Source organism: Pseudopodoces humilis, chromosome 20, assembly GCF_049639895.1.
Source record: "Pseudopodoces humilis isolate 2021_Gansu_Grassland_sample_001 chromosome 20, ASM4963989v1, whole genome shotgun sequence".
In the NCBI taxonomy this organism is placed as follows: Eukaryota; Metazoa; Chordata; class Aves; order Passeriformes; family Paridae; genus Pseudopodoces; species Pseudopodoces humilis.
Window position 1 is genome coordinate 945,470 of NC_142219.1, and position 20,976 is coordinate 966,445.

The window sequence follows — 20,976 nt, forward strand, 5'->3', positions numbered from 1 at the left end:
GGGGCCTCACGCGAGCGGAGTGACAGCTGCCTCAGCCAATGGCGCGGCGCCGGTGGCGGTGCCGGGCCCGGCGGTGGGCGCGGGTCCCGTAGGGCGGGCCGGGAGCGCGGCGGGGCCGCGGGCGGCGGGGCCGGGGGGACGCGGGGCCATGGACGAGGCCGAGCCGAACGAGCGCAGCCCTTTGCTGAGCAGCGGCGAGCGCGGGCGGGCGCCGAGCAGCGCCTTCCAGGGCCGGCGGCTGGCCTGCGCAGCCGTGCTGCTGGCCGAGCTGCTGGAGCGAGTGGCCTTCTACGGCATCACCTCCAACCTGGTGCTGTTCCTCAACGGGCCGCCCTATAACTGGGAGGGCACGCAGGCCAGCCAGGCGCTGCTGCTCTTCATGGGCATCACCTACCTGGTGTCGCCGTTCGGGGGCTGGCTGGCCGACGCCCTGCTGGGCAAGTTCGGCACCATCCTGCTCAGCATGGCGCTCTACCTGCTGGGCATGCTGGCCTTCCCCGTGGTCGCCGCGCCGCACACCCGCCAGGGCCTGTGCGGGGACATCCCCCTGTTCCCCGTGGAGAACTGCTCCTCGCCGGCCGCCAACGCCACCCCGGCGCCCTGCTCCCAGCTCGGAGCCACCCGCTACTGTGCCACCGCCACCTTCGTGGGACTGGTCCTCGTGGGGCTGGGCGTCGGCTCGCTCAAGGCCAACATCACCCCGTTCGGGGCAGACCAGGTCGAGTATTGTCCGCTGGTGTCCGGCAGCTGCTGCGGCGCTCGTGGGTGCCCCAGGGGTGGCAGAGGGGCTTGCCTGGCTGGGGTGGACAGCCCGAGCCGCTGATCTCTCTGTAGGTGTCCAGCCTTGCAGGGAGTCACATCATCCAGCTCTGGTCCCTCGTGGAATGCAAGTTGTAAAGTTGTGCCCTGGCTGATGGAGTTTTGGTGCGTGTGGGCTGCCAGATCCCTTTTGCTTTCCTGGTAACCCTGCCTTAGCTGTGCTAACTGAGTTGGCTGAGCCGTCACCTTCTTGAGGACATGGGTTGAATACTCCATGGCCATTGTGGACAGTTAATTATCCTCCCTGGTGGGTTTGTACCCAGTTACTTTGACCCCAGAGCTCATCAGATGAAGTACAGGATACACATTTTATCTTTGACAAGGATGACAGGGGCCTTCTGAGGCGGTGTCAGAGGCCTTTACCATCCTGTGATAAGGGAAGGCTGCAGAACAAACAGATTTTATGCTTTAGGTCTTTGTGCACTGCATTGCCCTTGAGTGGTATTTTTGTGCAGGCTCATGCTGCATCACATGATGGGGGGAAGCTGCTCTTGAGCGTGGTAAACATCACCTGGGCTGTTCCCATAGGGACACATCCTGTTTAATGCCTCACCCGGACCTGCTACAGGGGTATCATTCATTGGGGCATCGCTGCAGAACCCGGTGCTCCACAGAAAACACTGCACAGGCAGCTTGGAGTCCAGCAACAACTGGAATGCTCTGTTGTATGTACTTCTTTTACAGCTCTCTGCTGAGGCAGTGTGCTGGCTGTGGATGTAGAAATGTCATTTCTGCTTTAAAATGGAGAATTTCAGTATGCTCAGGCAGTACTGAGCAGCTTTTCTAACCAGACTGAAAGTGCAGTTGCATGTGTGTTTACTGGCTCCCTGAGCTCTGGTTAGAGCAGGTATCAGAAATGCCATGAATTCTTTGTAAGAGTGAGGATCCACCACAGAATCATTGCCAAACATACCTCTGTTCTCTCTTGTGCAGTTTGCATTTGTCATTCTTTGGCATTTTATGTATTCTAAATTCTGGAGTTCTGGGTGAAAGCCAGTGTATAAATGTGAAACATTATTATAGCCCAGGACTGTGTATCCCCAGTGCATTCGTTCTTCTTAAGCCAGCCTGAGCCCATCAAGTGAAATAGCTTTAATATGACTTTATCTTGTAAGGTGTTTTTCAAAACTGACTGCTTATCCCCAGAATGCTTTATGAAAGTTAAACACGGGAGATAAATAATGGCAGGAACAGAGCAAAAGAAGAGCCATTGCCAATGGAAGTGTGGCTGGGTTTTGTAAAGGCTTTTCCCCCAGGATTTCGAGGAAAGCAGTTTTTGGCCAGGTTTGCAGATAATTTGCAGTGATTTATGTAGGGTGAAGCAAAAGAAACACTCCTTTCTGGGCCATCATAATCAGTGGAGCTCTGCTGAGGACGGAATTTTCCCCTTCTCTCTTTTTCTGGCTTATCTCTTATTAAATATATTACAGCATGCCACTTACCTTGGAGTGCAGTTTGGGGCCCTCTTGGGTGCCTTCTCCCTGCACAGAAATGTAGAAAACTGCTGGGGAGATGTGTATATATCTATATAGCTCTATATCTACAGATATCTATCTATCTGGGAATAAAGTCTGTCTCCCAGAGCCACATTCTTGGGAGGCCAGAGCACATTGCACACAAGTTTTGGCTGGATGTGTGCTGATAAGATTTGTCCTCTTTCCCCTAAGTACAGAAGGAAAGGATGAATTGGATATCATGTACTTTAGTTGGCACAATCACCTTTCAGAATGTTAATTGCACTTCAGATCTCTTAAAAACTACCGTGTGAATTTTCCAGCTTTAATGTGTGTATAGAATTTGGGTGGAGAGCTCTTACATAATGAGAGGGTTTCTATTTAGCAGAATCACTTTGTGGAAAATCAGAAACTGAATTCAATGCTTGTTTTTCTCCGAAGTTGGAAGATGTGGTTTCTAACTAACTCTGTTAAATGTGTGCTTTTGGAGTGCTGTTAGAGTGGAGTAACTTGCACCAGTCAGCTTGGCAAAATAAGTTCCTGCAAAGCTGGGACAGACCAGCCTTTCTCAACTGTGTTGATAAATGTTTTTCTAGAAGCTGCAGACGGATCCATCATGCTGCTCTAAATCTGAGCTGCTGGTTCTCAGAAGTTTCTCATCATGTGATCCTATAACCTGGCACTTTCCAGTTCCCCTTTCAAGTGTTTTGCTGTCACTTCCTGTTCCATGGAGCAGTTTGTGACTTTCTGCAGTTAGGAAACAATTGCACTCTTGGTCATTATTGTGAAAGCTGCTTCAGCACTGAAGCCACAACAGTAGCAGACTCCTAATCTGGTATCAGCCATAATCATTCTAATTATAGCTGGATCTCCTTCAGGGTCACAGCGATTAGAGAGGCCAGGTTTCACCTACCCTGTGCCTTCCCTCTCATCTGCCTTCAGAGCCAATAAACCTATCAGGCCATAACTGCCAGACATCTTCCAGCTCTGCTAGAATCCTTGTTTTACAATTGCTATTGGAAATTGCTGCTGTAAAGATGGCTTTAGAGTGATTTTCAGCCTTTATTTACTTGTAGAGCATAGATTTTCCAGCCTCTGGATAAGGAAGGGGAACCACGTGTAAGGATTTGAAGGTCCCTAACTGCAACTTATTTTGCTGTTGCTGCTGTCAAACTTCTTATGAGCCTGTGGAGCTCGAAGACTCTGCAGAGAACAAGTTTGAAACAAGTTGTGGCATCCACAAGGCCAGTAATAATAGGTGGGAGAGAAAGCAGATTTTACATGTGAACTTGCTGAATTTTAGTATTAAACTTGGAAATTATGTAGCAGCTGAGCTCTCGCAGATGATCTCAAAGAATGATCAGTTGTCTGCAGAGATGGGTTAGAGGCTCAGGATTCTGTAAATTTGACTGCACAGAACTCCTGTCATTGTACCTTCGTGGGCAGGCTAAGGACAAGGCTCTCTGTTTCATCCTTGTTCTGTTGTGTGGTTGCTCTCAGAGTAGGCTGGGACGAGTTTGGGGTGTTTGGTACATTTTTCATTTGTGACTGTCACTTGATTGCAGGAACAAATGAAAACTGCGACTTTCAGGAACTTTTGAATGATCTTGTTCTTTCATGTGGGGTTTTGACAAGACATCTTCACAGCTCTCTGAGAAGATATTCCACCAGGTTGTTCAGTGGGACGTCTATTCAGTTATTAATGTTTGCCAGTTTAATGCCTTAGTGGCATTTCAGACGTGGCTGTGATGTGATTTTTAGTGCAAATATATACTTTGATAGAGAAGGAGAAAATGGATTCTTTGCATTGTAAGTCTGTGGGGTGTCTGTCCTTTGACACTGCCTTCCTTTTGGTCACTCTGTCACCAAAGGAACACTGGAGATGGTGAAGGAAGTTTCTGGGAAGGGCACAGACACTGTCAGTAGTTTCCAGATTCAAGGAGTCATGGATCATAAATTTCCTACCTCTGGAAAAAGAAATGTGACAGTGGTCAGTGGCAGCAGCAGGCAGGGGACAGAGGCAGCAGTGGAGCAGGGCTGGGATGGAGCTCAGCTGTCCCTGTGGCCTCTGGAACAAGGTGAAGGCAGCGAGGCTCGGACACAGCGGCGAGTGGAGGCAGTCCTTCCCACCAGGTAATTAATTAATGGAGCTCTTTGCCACGGGATGTGACGGCTCTGAAAGCTGCCCTGGGCTCTGAGGCAGGTTACAGAGCTCACAGAGAGGAGAGCTGCTGCCTTGACTCAGCAAGAGGAGCCATCCTTGGTTCAGGAAGTTTCTCAGGAGCTAATGGTTGGAGGCTGGAATAATGCTTGCCACAAGCCTCACGCTGTGCTTCCCTGTTCTTACCTGCATCAAAGTTGGCTTTCTTCTCCCAGCTTTCCTTTGTCGAGATGTCAGCAAGGTCATGTGCAAGAGGGAGGATGAGAAGTCATCTTCTTTGCAGAAATAAGAGAACTGAGACTTTGTGATGAAGAAATGGAAACTTCATCAAATGGATCGCTAACACTTTACACAAGTTGGAGCACCGTGTTCCGTGTAATTGTTTGCTGATATCCTGCTGCTCATTGGGCTTCAGAAGGAATTCCTACATTGATACACTGAAAGCTACGAATTCAGTACCAGGTTGAAGCTGGAGAGGGAGAATTTTTTGGGTTTAGTCTCCAGGATTGAATTTGACGTGCTGACAGATGCACCTGACAGTGCTATTAATTGTGCACAGGAATAAATACTTTAATATTTCCTTTGTTGGGCTTGGCTAAATGCTGCAGATGGGTTTGTGCACCACTGGGAAACCTGAAGCTGTTAGTCAGAACTGACAGTGTTAAAACTCATTTTAAGACACAGCTTGCTTTTCATATTGCAAACTAAATATGGATCTTTAGAAGGTGTGGCAGATGAGGAGGGGAAATCTGCAGTTAGAAATGAAAAATAACTGACTCAGCAAGGCTGGTGCATGGCACTGACTTGCCAGTCACTGTTAATGGCCTTTCAGTCATCAACCACTGACAAATACAGTATTATGGATTCTTCTGCAGACTACTTAATCTTTTTAATGTATTTCAAATTTTAATTTGCATAATTTCTCTTACATCACCTCTTATCAGTGATGCAGGGTTGCTGGGATTTAATTACAAAATGTGGGGTAACTTACAGTAGGAAATAATAAAGAGGGATGGTGGAAACTGTACAGGACAGTTCTGTAAACCAGGGATGTCTTTACTTTCACTGGAGAGAAAATAACACTATGAACAGCACTGACTTAGAGGATAAATATATACTGGGGCCTTGTGATCCTCAGGCAACCCAAATTTAATTAATTTTTTTTAAAGGTCAGAATGACAAGTCCTCAATTTGTGTTCTGATCAGAGGCATTAAGACTGTGTTAAAATTTAAATTTGTTGTTTCATTACCAAGTATTCATTTAAGGCTTAGAAAATGGAATAGTGCTAACTGTTATGTAAATAGACTTAGAAGAAGCAATTGTGGCAATATGTAAATTTTTAGGTAGCTTAACTTTTTGTCACCAAAGAATAGTTACTTAAACTCCTGTGGACTCTGGGGTGTTAATTTTTGTAGAGAAATGACGCAGTGAGAGTCAGTAGTAATAATAATGGTCTTTCTGGGAAGCTGTGTCTGAGCAGTGTGGCTTTCCTGTCCCTGTGCTGAGCTTCTAGAAGGTTGCTCACATAATGGGGCGGCTCACTGAGATGCCACTTCATCAAATACCATGTGAAGCCCAAAACACATCATTTCAGTGTGACTCTAAATGAAACCTGAACTCTCCAGTGTACTGAGCTTGTCTGAATTCTAATTCTAAGATTCTAATTCTGTTTAGCATTATTTTCTTCAGAAACTGAAGGGCTTGCTTTTAATCTTTTCCAGGTCAAAGACCGGGGTCCAGAAGCCACAAGAAGATTTTTTAATTGGTTTTATTGGAGCATTAATTTGGGAGCCATCCTGTCTCTGGGAGGCATTGCATACATCCAGCAGAACGTCAGCTTTGTCATCGGATACAGCATCCCAACAGTTTGCATTGGGATTTCATTCATGGTTTTCTTATGTGGGCAGAGCTTCTTCATCACCAAACCTCCTGATGGCAGTGCCTTCACAGACATGTTCAAAATTCTCACATATTCCTGTTGCTCCAAGAAGAGCCCCGGGGAACATTCAGCAAACAGGTTTGTGAGAGCTCTTCCGTACAGCCTCCACTCAGGACTGCAGGAGAGTGAGCAGCTTTGCTCTCAGAGCTGGAGAATTGGAGTCCTGGAGATTCTTTCTGGGAGCTGAGGGGTGGAAGAGAGGCCACGGAGATCCCTGGGTCTCCCTGCAGCCAGGTGATGGGGCCAGCTGAGCTCTGTGTGCTGCCAGCTCAGAGTTCCTGGCAGTGCCATGGAACCTCGCTCTGCTGCTCTCAGTTAACTTTCCTCTCTGGTACAGATGTTTGTGGATGCCTTCTGATTTGAAAAGCACTGTCATCTGCATTTAATGCTCTAAGTAGCTTGATGGGGAGCCAGGTTTTTTCCACTCTTAAGAGCTGCCCATGGAATAGTGGTGGTTGGATTGAGTCACTGGTAAGAGATGTCAGGTGTCCCCTCTGCAGGGGGAGTTTTGTGTGTTCAGATTGCCAAACAGTTCAATAACTTGAACTGCAGTATCACAAAATGCAAGTTACTCGAAGTTCTGCCACTTCTTTAGGGCTGGGCTGTGTGGGGAGGATGGGAAATAAGGAAACTTCATAGCAGAAAGTTTCCTCTCGTGTTTCCACCTGCTGGGGATCCATTCTGGCCTGGCTGTGTTGCTGTAACTTACATGAATTACTTACTTTGGGAATGCATTATCTTTTTCTAAGGAAGACAAGATTGCCAGTTATGTTTAACTAAACATTTCCAATCCTTTTCCAAAGTGAAGTTCAGGGAGTGCTGCACCCACCCCGCAAGCAAAGCCTCTTCGAGATGGCCAAGCTGTCTCGGGGGGGGCCCTTCAGGGAAGATAAAGTAGAAGATGTAAAAGCTCTTGTCAAGATCATCCCTGTCTTTCTGGCTTTAATACCTTACTGGACAGTGTATTTTCAAGTGAGTAGTTCCAAATGGTTACAGTTCTATTTTACATCATTTCTAATTTAACGGTTTTTTGGGCTGTTCTCTCATAAATAGGAAACTTACCTTGAAGCTGAGAGATGAAAAACAACTCTTAAGGAATACTCTCCAATAATATTTTGACCTAATAATAGAAAAAAAAAAATAAAATCATTTCAGTTACAGTTAAGACTCACAGTTGTACAAATTCACTTATCTTAAATACTGTGCTTTGTTTCGTTTTGCAGTTGTTTCACACAGGTTAGGGTAAGTGGTCTAGACCTCATTGTAATCTTCAGGTTCTGTCTTCTGGAGATGATTTGAGATATCAAATACATTTTTCTGAAAAAAAAAATGCAGAAATTGTTTTCAAATACCAGTGATTCTTTTAATTTTTTGTAAATTGTGTGTTTGTAATAAAAATAACTATAGGGTTAAAAAATCTTGTAATGTTCTGACCATAACTCTTTTCAGTTTGCTGTGCTAGCATTTCACCTCTGGTTTAATCTTTGTTCATTGCTATAAAATGAAAAACACCTTGCTCTCAGCACTCCCTGTCCAAGTAATCCCAGCTCCTGTTTCCTGATGCTAGATGCAGACAACATACGTATTGCAGAGCCTCCACCTGAAAATTCCCGAGATATCCAACGACACCAACTCCATCCATACGGTGAGCAGAGCAGAACAAGCGCAGAGCACCTTTCTGCAGCAGAAATGCAGATTAGATCAGCGTTGTGCAGCAGCTCAGCTGGTGCCTTTGGGGATCAGTGGCCTCAGGCTTTGGGGATTTAGGAGCACGGTGCACATGCCAGGTTTTGGCACAGCGAGTGTCTGGTCACACCCAGCTGTTCTGGAGGCATTCAGGGAACTCTCACTGCTTTCATCAAGAGTTTCTTTATCCTTCAGTGCCAGGGTCTGGCCTTTGAAGAAAAAGCTGATCAATCTCCGTGCCCTGAGTTTTCATACCAGGACAGAAGCATTTCTGCAAGCCCAGTAGGAATGAACACCCATCCTTGAGTGATACATTAGCATTTGGGATTTGAGACACATTTATTACTTTAGACTGATCAATAATCACTTTACCTGTAGCATATTGAAAGAAGCTGTTGAGTCAATATTTTTCAAGAAAGGCTGGCATCATGTGATTGCAGAAATGGCACAGAGAAGTAAAACCATAGCATTTACAGGATTCATGTGTTGCACCACCCTCTCTATTCATTTGACAAGTGTAACTTGATTTTAATTGAATTTTGCATTTACATTAGGAAGACTCTGTTTCTACTGTTCTGTGGCATATTTCTGATAGTTCTAAGCTTGGTAGAACAGGGTTAGGCTATTAAATACTTTTCATGGCTGAATTAGGTAAAAAGTTTAATTCTGTCAGATGAGAAGCTGAGCTTACAGAAAACCTGAAAAGCTGAATATTTTCTTCAGCTTTTAAACACTCCTGTTTGACTTTTCACAGTATCTGCCAGTGCATTGTTGTTTATTTCGGATCAAAGTGTTCAATCAAAATCTGTTTTTGTTAAATAATAGTAAAAAGCAGCTCCTAAGTGTGAAATTGCCAACCTGAGTCATCTCTCCTTTCAGTTTCCAGCAGCCTGGCTGACCATGTTTGATGCAGTGCTAATCCTGATCCTCATACCCTTAAAAGACAAACTGGTGGACCCCATTTTGAAGAGGAATGGCTTGCTGCCATCCTCACTGAAGAGGATTGCAGTTGGAATGTTCTTTGTGATGTGCTCTGCCTTTGCTGCAGGTAAGGAAACGGGCTGGACATCTCCTGACACAGCTCACTGCAACAGCGTTTTTAAAAAATGTTAAATTCACTGTGTGAATATTTAATTCAGCATTATTCAGATCTCTTTTCACAGGATGGTTGGAATGTGCCTTCATGGATGCATTTCCCTCAATAAAGGGGATTGTATCCAAAAATTTACTAAAGTGTTTTGAGCACTTGGAATAAAATTGGACCATTTTTCCTGCCTGAAGTAGACTTTGCATTTACCCTTTAAAAATGTTTCTTCATACATTCTGACTTCCAAGTATAAAAAAAAGCTGAAATTTTACCTAAAATCCTTTCCCCTGATCTGAAACAATAAACTTAGGTTATGGCTGAGCAAGAGTTTCCTCCCACTTTGGGTTTTCTCTGCCCTACCTTCCCATTCCTTAATATTTGGGAATTAGTGTAGTGTAAAATAGCTCAGCTGTAGCCTGAAAGGGAAAAGATGGCAACTCTGCTGGCCCCATAAATCAGCTGCTTTTGAGATGATTTCAAGTTGTTGAGTGCTGCTGATGTGGAACTGAACATCTCTGAGTAATGCTTCACAGAATCCTTAGCCCTCACCAGCACCACTGTAATGAATATATTGATAAAGCATTACAGCATTAAATAAATTCATTGCAGCACTTGGGATCCCCTATATTTTAGGGAGAGGGACACTTTATATGGTTATTATGATTTCTTTCAATGAGAGAGGTAATTATTAGGCCAAGGTCACTTTGTGGGCAAGGAAAGTTCTTAAAGCAAAGTCATTTAAAGTTAAAATAGAAGTGTTTCTCTTATTCCGTGTTTCTTAGGACGCTGCTGCTGGAGAAGAGGATGATGTAAAACACTTAAATGTCAGCTCTTGAAATAGAACCTGTGGGCTCACATATAAGGGAATGCAAACCCAGCAATGTCTGTCTTTATTCCTAGTGGGGAAGAGCACATCAAGCTGTGATAGCTGAGTTGGGGAATGGAAACTTGAAATTCCTTAAAGTTTCAAATGCTCTTTTCAATTCACCTGCAGATGTAACACATGATTTTGCTGGTTTGATCCTCCCCAGCTCTTCCCCAGTAGAAACTGAAAAGGTGAATTCTTTGGGTGGTTATTTACATCTGTTTGGAAATAACAGTAATTTATATATATATATATATATATATATATAATTTAATACATATATACACAATAATAATTTAGCCTTTTGGAGTAACTGAACATCTCTTCATCATAACAGGAATTTAAGAGCTTCAGTTTGTGACAAATTTGGTGTTTAGGAAACTGTTCCTTCTTAGCAAGGTGTTGGTTTATATGTTTCATTCAATTTTTATTTTCTCCTTAAGTGATATTTATAGCTGCCATATTTTAACATTCTTAAAATACACTATTGCTTCCAACCATTGCTGCCTTCAAGAGGGACACTGAATAAAATCTTAAACAAATGAAAATGTCAAGAATTTGCAGTCATGGCACTATCTTAATGATTTGTTTGTGCCATATTTCCATTCTGACTTGCTTATCTAACAGCCATTAGTTGTGGACACTACTCAGGCTGCCTATTAGATTGGTTAGATTATTTAAAATATTTTATAAACTGTGTTAAAATACAACTGATTAGGTTTAATGAACATCTGCTGTGCTTCATGCATCTCATGGTGAATTCTGAGCAGCAATGTTCAAGGTTATTCAACTGGAAAATCTACTTCATTTATAGAGTTTAAACCATTATAGCAAGAAGTTCGGATTATTTTAACTATTATGAGTGTAAAATTAAACTTGTGAAACTTGTCTATCAAGTCTTAACAGAAGAATCAGTGGATTCCACATTCTGAATTACTTTGAAGATGAATTTATGGCAAAGTTTGGTGTATTGTATGTGCTCCTAGGTGGCTCAATGCTTATTTTGTAAGAGTATAAACACATTAAGATCATTTGGTGTTTTGAGGTGCAACAAGTCAGTGTTGAGTGTAAATATATGAAATTATGTCTGAGCTCTTGGATGACTCTACTGCTTTGTTTACATTTTAATTAAGTTCCACTCTGAAATGTTTGGCAGCTATATTAAAATGAAAACATCAAGAAATCCAGTTTTCTTTTAATTACAGCAGCTCTTCATAGTTCAGAGGGCACTGAGGGAGCTAAAGAAAATTACATAAAAATAAGGTGGGTCACCTAAAAAGAAGTGAGGAATGTAGAGAAAATGACATGAAGGAGTCATAAATTCAGAACAATCTTTACCTCAAATGCAGATGTTGGTAAGAAATTTGGCATTTAGCACAGGGCTGGGGTGTGGCTGGTCCCCTGAGGGTTTGGTGTCACAGATCTGGGGAGAGAGGGATCACCTTGTCCTTTGGGAATTGTGTTGGAAGCTCGGTGGGCAGGCTCGGTGGCTCCAGGAGAGGGAGGCAGCAGCTGTGATCTTGGTGTGCTGTCCATGGAGCAGCACAGCCGAGGCTCTGTTTGTTCATTTGGGACAGGAGGGGATATTTTTGTATTTTTATTTTTGATTTGGGGTATTTTGTGTGCCCAGATGAGGTCAGGTGTTGGCTGGGGGAGCAGAAAGAGCCCCTGGGAGTGTAACCCACACCACAGGGAGCACTGTCGGTGGCTCAGCCCTGCTCCTCTGAACTGTGAGGAATAAATTCACCTCATTTCCAAGGATAAGAGACCAGAGCTCCTTTAGAGAGGTCTCTTTTGGGTGAAGCAGGGAGTTTTATTAACTACTAGCTATTCTGTGTATTTTGTGTAACTGCGAGTCAATCGTTTAATCTGGGCAACTTCAACAAAACCCTACAGCATTATTTGATATTCACTTTCTACTCTAAACTGTTGTGCTGAGCAAGCTAAAAATGCTTATATTTTACACTATCATGTCTCTTTTTCATTCCATATGAAGTACTTTCTATGCAATGTATTGCTTGTAAATCAAGCTCTAATGAGCTCTCGGATCTCTTTGGATGAAAAGTACCAAATAAATGTCATAATCATATTCATAGAGGGTTTTCATGGCTCTACAGGACTGGTGTAGGCATTTCCATAAGCAAAAGGGTTTCTAATTTATGAATGCTCTGCTGGCAGTTGAAATGGTTCAACACTGCAAAGTAGTAGTTTGTGAAAATTGGATTGTCTTTAAAAAAACCCCAACGCAGTGTCCATGAGAGCTCTGAGCTGATCCATCCAGAAATGGGCTGTTTGTATAATTATTGCTACTGAATGAGAATATAACCACTAATTCTACAGCAGAACAACTCTGTGTCTTGAAATAACAATAGCAAAAGTACTCTGAAATGCTTTATGTCAGGAAATAAATACATATTCCTATTGTATCATTTCTAATTATAATGCAGGGCTGAATCCTAGTTTAATTCTTAATAAAGAGAAACAATGTTTGCATCTTAGGTCAATCTTTTCTTCCCTCCCCTTTCACACAGGAATTCTGGAAAGCAACAGACTGAAAATTGTGAAGGTTAAAACAATTAACCAGACAATTGGGAATGTTACATACCATGCTGCAGATTTGCCAATCTGGTGGCAGATTCCTCAGTATGTGCTGATTGGATTCAGTGAAATATTTGCAAGTATAGCAGGTAAGAGTCTTTGTGTGCTTTAAATCTGCTTTTGTATATATCATAAACAATGGGATCTTGAAAATAAATACTTCTCAAATCATTACAAGTAAGCTCTGATGTTCCCCAATACATTTTTGTACAATATTGCTCAATTTAAGTGGGAAAGCTCACCATTGTCCTGCACATTTCAAACCTGGCTGTGTAAGACTGTCCTTTCAAAATTGAATTTCAAGCAGAGTAACACCTTAAGTATTTGTGTGGGATCCAGTTAGTGCTGGATATTTGCAAGCCATAATGGAAAACAATATATTCTTTCAATATTGTATCTTAATGCAGTTTTGTGTCCTCTGAATTTTCCTCTGTGTGGGAAATACAATTTGTGCTTTGTGATTTTTTTTTTTTTTTGGTCTTATAAACTAAGCTCACAATTCCTTCAGTGCAATTGTGGAGCTCCTGGTGCAATCCATCCCAGCTCCTCCCGTGTAAAACCACTGTGTTCCTGCCTGACTGCAGTTACTTATTAAAGTGCTGAAATTCTCTTTGCAAATGCTGAACTGTGAGGCTCATCCTGGCAATACCTACAGCCCTTTTCCTCGGATTCCTTGTGACAGAAGCTCCTGTTTCATTTCCCCCTGGGAGTTACTCTCATTCCTGGGCAATCACAGCGTGCTGGAGTGAGATCCTCTGCTTCTGGGAGATCTTGCTGGCCCCAGCTGTCACATGAAGCATTTGTTCCCCTCTCAGTGGAACACACAACTTCTGTTCCATCAGCTTTCTGGTTACTCGTGTTCTGCTGTCACCACAGTTGTTAGGAAATAAAATAAGGTGCCTGGATTGCTTGGCAAGGAGAATAAAAGTGGGGTTTGTTATTTTTTCCCATCTACTCATCTGCTGTCCATTTCATTGTGTGTGTGTGGTACCTGTCACAAATGCTAACACACAAAAACCTGACGATAAAATCTTGCCTGATTTAGTTACTAACTAAAACTAAGGCTGTATTTAGCATTTTTATCCAAAGAATAAAATGAATCACTTGTAGGCAGCTTAGTGAGTGTGCCACTTAAGGATGAAGAGGTGACTTATCAGAAGTACAAGTGTTCATGGAAAATTAAACCAATTTCTTCCCTCTTACACAATCTTGTTTCTCTGTCAGGTACTATTAATAGTTTATAGGTGTTTGCAGGGAAAAAATAGCAAACCTGTGTGCAGGCAGTGGGAAGGTCTCGAAGCATTCTCTGTTTGCTGAACTCTGAGAGGACTTTAGTGGAGTTCTTTGTGAGGAGTCTTTAAGGCTTACACAATTCTTACGTGAATATTCTGCTGTTCTGCACTGCTGGGTCTGTACCAACAGCATTCTAACTTCAAAAAGTCTTGGTCAGTGTTTGAAAAAAATGTACCAGAAATTCTATGCAGAGCTCAATTGCTTTGTGGAGTGCACTTTCATTGGAATTTTTTTTTTTTACAAAGGCTCTTTCCTGCCTTCTGATTGTTATCTGAACATAATTCTTAATATTTTAAAGAAGACCTCTCAAGACTCAGAGTGTACTTTACCAGTTCAGTATTAAAGTTGATAAAGGCATCTATTGTGCTATGAAATTCAAGCTTAAAATAAGCAAAGTGTTAATGGTTACAAATCCATAACGATGTGCAAATGTTTGTTGTGAGCAAAAAGGGACTAAATAGCACAGGAGCTGAAACATACCTCTGTTTTCCTGTTTACTGTAGAACTAAGCATATTCTTATTAAGCCACATTAGTCACACTTGAGGTACCTTTAAAAAGATGGCACACATTGCATTAATCTTTTGTATTATTCTGTCAATCCTCCTAAAGCAGCCTTGTTTAACTGGGAATTGTAATCTCACATGACAACACCAGCAAGGGGCTTTAATTTCAGAAGTGCTTGTTTGCAGGAGCATGAAATCATTATCAATGGTTGCCAGCAGCCAAAGGAGCTCTGAAGGCAAAGATTTTATATTCTTTATGCCAGATTAAATGTTGGCACTGCTGCAAAAGTTAGTCAAATTTAGAATTGTACCTTATTTTGTTGCAAGAAGTCCAGGGTTGCACTCATTTTGGTTTTTGTTCTGAGTCTTGAGGTCTTTTTCCAGCTGGAACAGTCAGACCCAGTGTAGCTGTAAAATGAACAAGAAAAGAAACAGTCTAGATCCTTTCACGTGTTACACCTGAGCTTCACTTCCACAGAACATTCACTCATCTGGTGGCCAAGATGAGGCTCAGGAGACCTGTGGCAGCTCTAACAAGAAATCACAAACAAGCTGCTGTGCCCTCAGAGCAGTCTGCTTATTTTTTCTCAAAGTGCAGTCAGGCAGATAAATACACCTTGGAAAATCTGAATTATCTTGGTGGCAGAGCCTAGGAACCAAAGGCACTTTTACTTCTGGACATAAATCTCCTTTTTGCCCCTTTGCAGCTGTGTGTGTGTGTGTGTGCAGGACTCTGGTTACGGTTTGAGTTTAGGGAAGCCCTGCAGCTGAGCTGGGTGAGGATGTTTCAGTTCCCTGCTGGCCCATCGTGCCCAGCAGAGCAGGGTGATGGCCACAGGATGCCTCAGGTGCCAGGAGAGCACCCAGCCCTGCTCCTTTCCCAAAAACAAAATTCCTCCCTGGCAGCAGCCAGGTTGGGCTGTCTGCCTTCGAGTGTTAATCCTTTTTTTGGAAAGAAATGCCACTGGATTGCTATTAAACCCTGGCTGGAGTAGTCAAATAGCAGTGGTGGTGTAAATAAAGCGTGCCTTTATTATGCCAGACATGAGAGAGATGCAATTTCAGGTCTGTAATGCTCTCCTTGCAAAGAAAAATGTTAGATGAGGTAGCATTAATTCTCAGTACGAGCAGACTGTTTTGAAACAAGCATTTCACCTGTCAGAAAAAGCTCTGCAAGGAATGTATTTGATTGTCTCTTGTGAATAATCCCATTTGATTTTTGACAGGAGTATTATTCTAAAAAGGAGAGTTAATCATGGGCATTAATCTTGGCGTGGCAGAGCCTACCCCAGCGTGTGCTTGGTGCACAAATTCACTAGCACAGATTTGCAGTGGATGGTCACTGCTATGTCTTGCTTGGGTTTGTTGGCTGAAATTTGAGTAAAGACAGCTGAAAGTTCAAGCCCCCTATCTACAAATCTTAAAAAGAATTGCTTGCTAGCAAGCAATGAACTCGCAGAATTCGAGATCAAAAGTGAATTAAATTAAAATAATTGCTGCCTTTCCAGTTAATTTCTCTGTCTGCACGTTCAGAGGCAGAGGCACTGAGGCTGTAAGAAAGAAATGTTCATGGCCAATACGAGAGTGACTTTTTTTCATTGTCCTGCATGTACTGCCCAACAGACAGGGAACAGGGAATCCAGGCAGATGGGAAGTGTGGAATTACCAATTTTGAGTTCATTTCAAACATTCCTTTGAGGATCATTTCAGACAGAAGAATGAATGTGTTGGTTCAGAAGATTGCTTGATTTTACACATGGAATATAAATAAGATTAAAGTCTGTGTCTCAAACGTTGTCCATTGAATGGGTTGATACATTTCTGACCTTTAAGAGGATTCATAAAGCAGTTCAAGGACCTGGGAACTGCCAGGGATTAATTCTAGAACAATCTCCTCTCATCTCTTGCATATTCCAATATAATAATATATATTATTATATTATCCAATATAATAATAATAATAATATAATAATAATATAATTTTTTTTCATCTTTTAATACAGGTCTAGAATTTGCATATTCAGCTGCTCCCAAATCTATGCAGAGTGCAATTATGGGGCTGTTCTTTTTCTTTTCTGGGATTGGATCCTTTGTTGGCTCTGGATTGTTGGCACTGGTGTCTGTTAAAGAAATTGGCTGGATGAGTAATCACACAGATTTTGGTAAGTGTATTTTTCAGTGGTCTGGAAAGCAGAAGTTTCACTAAAGCATCAAGGACATGGCACTGTTGAGGTTTAACACAGTTACTATTTTCAAAATATTAATTTGTCTACCGCTCTGTTAAAGTTTCATTTTGCATCTAAGAACGAAATAATGTGACTGTACAAAATAATTCAGTGTGCTCAGGAAAGCACGAGGAACACCTCTGTGGAGCCTCAGCTACCTGCTCAGCTGTTACTGCATTTCATCACTAGGAATTACAAACATTTTCATTTCAGTAAAAAATATTTAAATTACGTGCAGCAGAAGGATAAATTTGGTATCAAGTACTGAAATTGCTTTCTGTGGTTATGGGAAGGAAAATGTACCCATCTCTCTCCAAGAGATTATTCAGCTTCCTCATTTCAAGTGACTTCATTGAAATTACCATGAGTTAATTCTGCTTTTCTGTCTGCTAGCTATTTATACTCCTAAAGTTCAACAAATCACCTGCTTTGAGTTGCCAGTGGAGGTTAAAAATAATAATTGGCACCAGTAGGTGGCACCTTGGGAATTTCAGAGAAACCTCCCATCCTCAGTGGGCTAATTAGTTCAACCAGGAGGAGTGTGAACAGTTCTTAAAATGTCTGCTAGACCTGCTGGGTGTGCCTGGCTTGAAAGTGCAGCCTAAACTTTAAATTTGGTCTAAGAGAATTTGCCATTTCTACTGGATTTGCACCAGAAAGTGTCTGATTCCTACACATTCCACAAGTTGGCACCTGTGGCTTAGAAGCTGTTCTTTAAAAACTGCAGAAGGTAACAAGCAGCCTGAACCTTATGGAAGTGTCCTCCCCAAATGAATATTTCATTCCCCTGAGACTTCTTTTCCCCAGCCAGTTTCTAAATTCGAAAAGGAACCTTTTCTGCAGCTCCACACAGAGGTCACTCAGCCAAGGGCTCAGGAGGGGTAAGAATTTCACACAAATGATGAGGGTGGTTCTCAGCCCCTTGCCTTTGTTCCCTGAAGCAGCTGCCAGATCTTCTCCCTGTAAAATATTCGGGCTGTGCTGAAGCTGCCCAAGATGGTCAGAACTGGAAGGTGTTGCCTTGCCTGAGCCATTCATCGTTTTGAAGGGGCTGCTCAGCTGGGTGTTGGTGCCTTTTTTAACCCTTTGGAACTTGGTAACTCGAGTTTTGTTTGGTGTAGCATTACTGAAAGTTACCACATTGACATCTGAACTTGACCTGGGTTTTCCAGGGTAGGAATTGCAAGGAGGAGTCAGTCAGTGAATGATCTGGGGCTTTTTCATGAGATGCAGTCTAATGACTATCAGCACATGACCCAATTTCTGCTATTTCTGCCAACTCATGACATCACTGGGGGTGACTGAGTGCCTCCAAAACCTCCTGAGGAACTCTCCTCTCTGCCAGCACTTCAAGGGTGGTTGCTGCCATTGAATTGACTTGTTTCTCCCACCAAAACTAAGATTTCATGGGTTTAATATCCCATCTCATAAAGGATAATTACTACTCTTTAAACACATCTGCTCTTGAAATGGAGATTCACATGTATATTGTATTTTAAATGTCAAGGAAAGGCTCAGTTTAATTTTATTGCATTTTATTATAAGTTCATTTAATTGAATCTTAAGTTTCAGTGATTAAAGGAATTTAATCTGAACATTTATAGGCTTGCAGCAGGAACAGCTGGTTTGGGTCCATGCACATGTCACTGTTTTAGTCTCTGCAGCCTGTTTGATAATTGTAATGGTCCACTTGGCTGTGGTGTGTTGGAAATGAGCCACAATGTATTGTTCTTGGAAGTGTAGCAAGATGTTTCCTAACAGAGGAATGATGTTTTAGCAATGAGCTTTCCTCATTTAACATTGTTCAATGTCCAGAGCACTAATTTGTGACAACTTCGAGGGAGCATCAAAGGTGAACTGAACCACAAAGAAGTCACCTATGTTTTCATGAACTCTAAACTCTGTCCCCAAAAAAAGGCTGAGAAACCATTGCAGTAATGGCATTTTTTGTATCTGTGGAGTTGCCAACTTCTTCCCTTACAGCATTCAATTTTGGTTTTTATTTTCTTTTGACTTGGTCTAAGGATTGGAGAACAAAAGAAAACATTCTGTATCCTGTGCACATCTTCCTCAGCAGTGCCAGCCTTTGCTCTGGATAATTAAAAATGAACTGTGCTGTGGGATGGAAACACGACTGGCTTTGGTTCTGGGGAAAGGTCTTCACCACTTAAACTTGACCAGATTCATGTTTTTATTTGTATCACCTCAGTTAATTTTTTTTTTTTTCTTTCTAGGTAATATTAATGGCTGCCAATTAAACTATTACTTCTTTCTGCTGGCTGCTATCCAGGGAGCCACCCTCCTGCTTTTCCTGATCGTGTCTGTCAAGTACGAGCACCACAAGTCCAAGGGGAGCGAGGTGTCCAACGGGAGGCTGTGAGCGCTGGCACCGCCCTGAGCAGCGGCACCGGGAGGGGCTCTCCTGCCCCGGGGGGACTCTGCAGCACCGGGAGGGGCTCTCCTGCCTTCCCTGGGACTCTGCAGCCCCAGCCTGGGCTCTCCTGCCCTCCCGGGGACTCTGCAGCACCGGGAGGGGCTCTCCTGCCTTCCCTGGGACTCTGCAGCCCATCCTGGGCTCTCCTGCCCCGGGGGGACTCTGCAGCACCGGGAGGGGCTCTCCTGCCCTGGGGGGACTCTGCAGCCCCAGCCTGGGGGACTCTTTAGCCCTGGTCAGGGGCTCTCCTGCACCCCATGGGACTCTGCAGCCCAAAGCAGGGGCTCTCCTGCCCCAATGGGACTCTGCCAGCCCCAGGAGGGGCTCTCCTGTCCCTCTGCAGCCCCAGCCTGGGCTCTCCTGCCCTCCCTGGGACTCTGCAGCCCAGCCCAGCCCAGCCCAGCCCAGCCCAGCCCAGCCCGGGCTCTCCTGCCCCTCTGCAGCCCAGCCCGGGCAGGGATGGGGAAGTGCCTTATGGCAGGGGCTGTTTCCTGCACTGTGTCCTGGCTCAGGACAGCACAGCCTGAGCTCTCTGCAGGCATGGAGCTGCTCTCTGGCCACGGGAGATGTTTACTGAGCCCACAGCTGGCACCCTGGGCAGGGGAGAGCCGGGATCAGGGGATGCTCTGACCCGAACTGAGCGCTGCAGCCACAGGAACACCCGGCAGGTCCAGCCTGCCCTGAGGACAGGGAAAGAAACATTTGACAGGAGCCTCAAGCAGTGCATGGATTTTCAGTGCTGGGACTCATTTTGGGGGCAGAAACAGGGACAAATTAAATTATGAATTAGCCACATTAAAAAGCAATAGAATTTTATAATTGTCCTCTTACTGACAGCGTATCAAGGATTCAAATCCAGACTTGCAGTCAGGAGTTTCCAAGGCTGAGGACTGAATCCTGAATCCCAGCAGCTTGTCAGACAGCTGCTGCAGACCTTGGTGCACAATTAACACTTGTTGGGGTTGAAATTGTTTGACTGCAGCAATGTTTTTATTTCTGAGCCTGCATTAGATGTATTAGGACAACAGCCACCTTTGGACAAGGCCCTGTTCAGTCTAACACTGTTCCTCCCCTATTCCAGATATCAGCAGGAAGCAAAGTGAGCTGGAATTCAGAGCAGATCAATGCACAGTAACCATTTAGCAGCCTTTAGCCAGGTCCTCCAGGCTTGTCTTATTTTTAGTTAACGTGCTCCAGGGTTTGGGTCTTTCAGCAGCACATTCCTCCAGCAGAGCAAATGGCTTTATGTTCAGCCTCCTGAATTGTAATGATTGTCAGAGTGTGTGCAGACTGGTATGGGAGGTGCAAGGAATTGTGCAGAAAGAAAACAAAACCTTTTTATTAATGTGTTGAATTTTTATAGTTTCCTTTGTCTGCAGTTCTGTTGTTTAAAATGTCCTTATTTTGTACATGGACATCTTTTTAATGAGTTTACAAAATAAAATGAACCTCCATGCTGTGACTTCTGACCCTTTGTTTCTAGGGGAATAAAATGATACAACTGTTTTGTTCTTTAGGTTTCATTTCCTGAAGACTCAGTGGAATGGTGTTGGATTTCTGAATGTCCACAGGTACCCCATTAATTCTGTCAGACACTACAGCACTGTCCTGCCCTTGCCCAGAGGAATCAGTGAAAACTCTTCAGCTGTTGCTTTCCTTAGGATGACTTAAACTGGAGTGACTAAAGAGTAATGTCTCTATGAGGAAAAACTAATTTCCTTTTCTAACTCTATTTCAGAAGCACCATATGCTGTCTTTCTGGAATATCCCATTTATAACCAGCCAAAAAAGCCTAATATTGAGAGAGTGGAAGCTGCATAAGGGACAGAACACGGACCAAATAATTTTTCTCTTTTTGGGTGCTGTTCCAAAAAGCCAAACCTGTGGTGTTTCATGTCTGCATCATCGAT

The 20,976-nt window shown here is 43.3% G+C and overlaps 1 protein-coding gene across 1 annotated transcript; it reads left to right on the forward strand.

Annotated features, from left to right (window-relative positions):
- The first annotated feature begins 111 nt into the window (after window positions 1-111).
- Window positions 112-20,528, forward strand: SLC15A4 (solute carrier family 15 member 4). Its single transcript, XM_005524218.3, has 8 exons — window positions 112-718; window positions 6,157-6,452; window positions 7,178-7,346; window positions 7,942-8,019; window positions 8,940-9,108; window positions 12,544-12,699; window positions 16,411-16,569; window positions 18,867-20,528. Exons 1-8 carry the CDS (start codon window positions 149-151, stop codon window positions 19,010-19,012), a joined length of 1,743 nt encoding a protein of 580 aa, XP_005524275.1. The 5' UTR covers window positions 112-148; the 3' UTR covers window positions 19,013-20,528.
- Window positions 20,529-20,976: the final 448 nt, after the last annotated feature.